Source organism: Morus notabilis, unplaced genomic scaffold (assembly GCF_000414095.1).
Source record: "Morus notabilis unplaced genomic scaffold, ASM41409v2 Scaffold186, whole genome shotgun sequence".
NCBI lineage: Eukaryota > Viridiplantae > Streptophyta > Magnoliopsida > Rosales > Moraceae > Morus > Morus notabilis.
The window spans coordinates 231244-236341 of NW_010357978.1; the positions used below are offsets into that span (position 1 = coordinate 231244).

The 5098-nt window shown below is 32.9% G+C and overlaps 1 protein-coding gene across 1 annotated transcript; it reads right to left on the reverse strand.

Moving 5' to 3' along the window:
• Window positions 1–2124: 2124 nt before the first annotated feature.
• LOC112095386 lies at window positions 2125–3555 on the reverse strand. The gene has a single exon (XM_024177306.1). The coding sequence runs from the start codon at window positions 3553–3555 to the stop codon at window positions 2125–2127; it is 1431 nt and encodes a 476-aa protein (XP_024033074.1).
• Window positions 3556–5098: the final 1543 nt, after the last annotated feature.

Sequence of the window (5098 nt, forward strand, 5' to 3'; positions counted from 1 at the left end):
CTTTAAACAATAATAGCTGCACTATTAATTATTTAAGGCCAGTTTGTGCTTGGGGCCTATTTCTGGAGACTATTTTTAGATGATATATTATACAAAAGGTTCTCTAATTAATGAACAATCTACTGGATTATGCTTACATATATATTTCGTTAAGTATTAACTAATCATATTATTATAATATGTTGTGTACTAATAATAAACAAATGAGTATGTGGTCACACTACATATGCATACAATACAATAAACAATAATCCTGATAAAAACCCTAGATACTTGGAAGTCCTTTTGAGGAACTTATTAGTAGAAGAAAATGCTTCCTCTCTTTGTAGGCCACAACCCACTTTTTGTTAAGATTCTCTCTCTTTCCTTTTTTAACCTTTCTCTCTGATAAGCATCTGATCTGATTTTGTTTCAGTTTGAAAAATATATATCCTAGAAAGAAAAATATATTATAATTCTATTATTTAAGTATTAATCCCTTCTTTATTATTCTAAGTGAGTCTCCTTAGCTCATAAATTATTGAAAGTTTGGCAACTTGGTTTCAAGAGAATTATTCTTCTTGTCCAATGTCCAGCTTTGAGCACACTTGAGCCTTTTAGCCTAAAAAAAGGGTATGTATTTCCAGCTTTTGCACGTTGATTTTTTGTTCTAAAAGTCCAGCTGGATAGAGGATTAAAGCTTTTTCATTGTGGGCTGCAGTGGAGTCCTGTGATAGTAATTTCCAGTTGAAGTATTAATATAACCAATTTGCCAATGATCACTAGGTGAAAGGTCATGGGATAGAGTTTGAATTTGGTAGGGAGCGGGTTAGATCCTCATTTTATATAAACACCTAATTTGTTAATTGAACGCCAATAAAATGATTTCTTTTTTAAAAGGTTTTTATTTTTCTCTTTTCAATTTTTATTTGGCTGAATAAAATGGATATCATTAGTGTCATTTCGTCCATCTATCATCTTTAAAATAAATATTAGGGCTATTGATAAATAGAATAAAAATAGTCGGACCTAATTTTACTTGAAGGATGAGTCAAGTATTATTTTAGCATACCATCGTAGGTCCGATACCCCTTAAGTCATTAAACGGACAAGACCTCTTCTTTCAGTTACCAAGCATCAAATCTAGGCACATCCTGAAAAGAGAAGATGTAAAGACATTTCTATTGCTGAACTACCCCATTGTGGTTATCATACCAAGAGGTTGGTACAAAGAAAAAAAACAAAACAAAACAAAAAACAAAAAACATTGTTGGTTAATGAAGCAAGATAATTTTACTAACAAACGGGATAGGCTATCAAGGGGAAGAGGAAAAAAACAAAATCATTGCTTGTCATTTGTCAAGCTTATGTGAGCAACCTGAATGTGATCCTCAGGGTAATAGTTAACCTGGTAAACATAACAGGTCTACTTGGTCATGAGTTCTGGGCTTGAGTTTGCAGTTCTTATCTGTTTACTTTTTGCAGTTTATTATTGGGTTTGTTATTTTGCTTAGGCCCACAATATAGAACCCACTAGACATAGGATTGGATATATTATAATTAATCATGAGAAAATTGTAAAATTTATTTTTTATATGGATTTTTACCCTTCATTTTTTATTAATATTTTTTTATTAGTATAGTTATTTAATTAAAAAAATTATTAATTAAGAGTAAAAGACAGAAATCTTTACTCATGTATTTTTAAGGGGTATTTATCTTCTTTTCTCTTAGATCGTTGAAGTTTAATATGGTTTGTGTTATTATCTTATGTAGAGTCGATGAATATGATAAATTTGCAAAACGAAAACACATGAAGATCCAATTCTTATTTTTTTTTTCAAAAAAAAAAAAATGAAGCATCTAGTAAGAAATGAGCATTTTATGTATGAAACTTGTGGACCCTCACAATTTACACGTCCTCAGCTATTAACAAAATGAAAATAGGCACTCAGCATTGAATAGAGAGTCGTTTGAATTGACATGTGATTATTCTAGTTATACTAGCAAAGAGAAAGTATACCAAACTGGGAAACAAAAGAGTCTCACACACAGCTATGATTTAATTCTTTTCAACAAATTAGTACATTTGGTAACTACAGAGGAAATATAAAGTAAAAAATAAAATAAAATTCCATAGCATGATCATATTGCTCTTGGAGGTTTCTCCAACAATGCTGAAAGGTAAACTTCATCCTTGGACTTAAGAGAGATAGCCCACTTGTGTTTCTTGTACCTAAACTGCAGAAACATGTACATGAAATCATCAAGATCCTGTCTTTTGCAGAAGAACCGGTCGATCCACAACAACCCTCCAGGCCTCAGAATTCGATCCCAATCGAACAGGATAAAGTCCAACAACAGCAAGTCTATCCAGCCATCAAGGAACCCGGCGGTGTGAATCAAATCCATCGTGTTATCGAAAAAAGGAAGGCGCTGGTTCAACGTCACATAAAGCGGAATTAGTCCTCTAAGTGCAATCATCTCATTGAAAGGAGCTCCAAGGTTAAGAGCAGTTGATATGATTGTGACATTCCTTTCTCTCATCCTTGCTGCAAAAGTCCCTGTGCCAACACCAAAGTCAAGGCCAATCCTTATCTCCCCGCGCTTAATTGTCAAAGCATCACTGATCAGGAAATCAACAGGGAGTGAGCTATTTGTCACCCATTTGAGCTTCTCTTTCTCCATTTCGAAACACCCCGTGCATTTCGTGTAACCCCTTTTTGGATTCTTACTCGACAAGCACTGGAAGTTCCTGCACTGGTAATTTCCCCACCTCACATTCCTATCATCTGGAAGTTTCCAAAGGGACTCGTTGATGGGATATGGCTTCTGATAGACCTTGGACGCTCGTGTCAAGCACCGCCTCCGGGGCAACGGATCACAACCATTGAGCATCAGCTTTTGTGCCAAATTCCAATCATCATCACAGTAAGAGCCAATGTCATAGTCCATGTACTGCTCCAACTCTTTCTTGTACAACACGCATGAATGCCCTATGGTGTTGAATATCTTCTCGGTCCTGTAAATGTTTATCTTTCCAACTCTGTTCTCTTTTGGGGTTATGTATTTCCTGATCTCTTCAGTAATGAAATCATTGATCAAAGGATCTTCCCTCATTGTTTGGTTTCTCAGTCCTTCAAGCTTGGGCAAACGTATCTGTCTAAGAGCAATATGAGCATTATAAAGAGGCCTAATCACTTCCTCCTCCAAATACTTCTTGTGTTCCAATTTTGTAATTGTAGTTTTGTCCAATACCTCTTTGCTCTTCTCCATTTGTTGAACAACCAACTCAAGCTTTTGTTGCAAGCTTTCCATCTTGTCTAGCACTTCCCCGACGCGATCGGATAAGGCTACAATGTCAAACCCTTCATAAGCGTCCTTATCGGCAACATAGAAATCCTTCTTCAAAGGATAAAATTGTCTGCATATGTCTTCATTGTGCAAGAAAAATCCAGCATAATAGAACCTGAGTAGACTTGTTATGCTAACAATTATAACAAGCCCTCCCAATGCAATTTGAAGCCAACCCAATATCCTACTCAATCTGCATTTTGGAAGGCATGACCTTTTCATCCTTGATAGAGCAAAATGTAGAAGCTTTCTGCTCACGAAAATTTCTCAATTCTTTCCTTTATTTTCTCAGGTTTTCAACCTAGTCAAAGATCCTCAATGAGTCATGATGAATGAACTAGACATTGATTATATAGATAAATATAATTATATAAGGTTAATCATAAGAGACATGTGAGCAATATTGTTCTACTTGAATAAATGTTTGAGAAAGTGTGGGAGAAAAAATTAGAAAAAGAGAAGTAAATCTGAGAGTTTAATTACTTGAATTTCTACTATATTCCTCAAGGGTCACTTGAAATACTATTTTTTTATGAATCAACAAGGTGAAAAATTGCATGGTCTTGGAAAGGACAAAGCCAAATAAGTTTTTGAAAAAAAAAAAATTAACAAAAGATCAGAACAGAGAAAATAAAGAATCAAGCAAGATAAATCTCTTTATCATGGAAATTTTATTTTAAAAATTTTATATTTTCCCTCAGTTTCCTCTAATCACCCATTTTCCCACCAAGCAAACAGAATCTAAATAAAGAAGTTGCATTCAAACGTCTAAATCTTAAATGATTAATCAAAAGAGAATACTGAGAATAGATCTAAACATACCCACATGAAGAATTTTCAAGTACATGCATCAAAGTGAAGCTAAATAGCCCTTTCTTTTGAACAAGCCGAAATATTACCTACTTTTTCTACCAAAAATAAACAGAAGAAAAACTTCAGACCTCATTCTGATACACTTTTCTATCAAGCTTTTTGGAGCTGGAAATTCGTAATGTTAAGCTTCCAATTTGAATAATGAAATTTAGTCAAGTTTATGAATAGAGTTCTTATTGCAAGCTGATTACTTAAATAGTAAACTCATATAACTTTTTTGCTTGTTGATCAAGAGACAATAAGGCACGAATCTCAATGGAGAAACCCATATGAAAAATCAGTTAAATTTATTGGAAATTTCAAGAAAATTATTTGTTTAATGTGATTGGGCGTTGACTCCGATCTAGGAGAGTGATGAGCTTAAATTGCGGAAGTACATTTGATTTGTTTATTCATGCTCTTAATTAATAATAACAATTTATCTAGCTAACCACAATTTTCTTCATTAAAATATTATTGAATTTTGTACTAGCAATGTGTTCAAAATGAGTGAACAACAATTGTGCACGTTTCATGTTAGGCCGATTAACCCGAACTAACCAAAATATATTGCCTCAAACAATTGTTTGCTAATGTTAGTTAGTGTTCATTAGTGTTTAATTTTTTTTGGATTAATTACAAAAATTCTCCTGACTTATACTCTTCATAACACTTTACCTCTTGATTTTTAATACGTAACATACATTCCCTGAACAATGAAATGTTAATAAAAAAACATATCCGATAGATTTTTAACTGAAATTGATATTTAATTTATTATTTTAAGAGTATTTGGTAATTCTATTGTTTATAATTTAATTTGAATTTACATTAATTTAAATATTCAAAAAATTCATAAACTTTTTTATTCTAAAAAAAAGATTCATAAAACTTTTAACTTACACTAATGAAT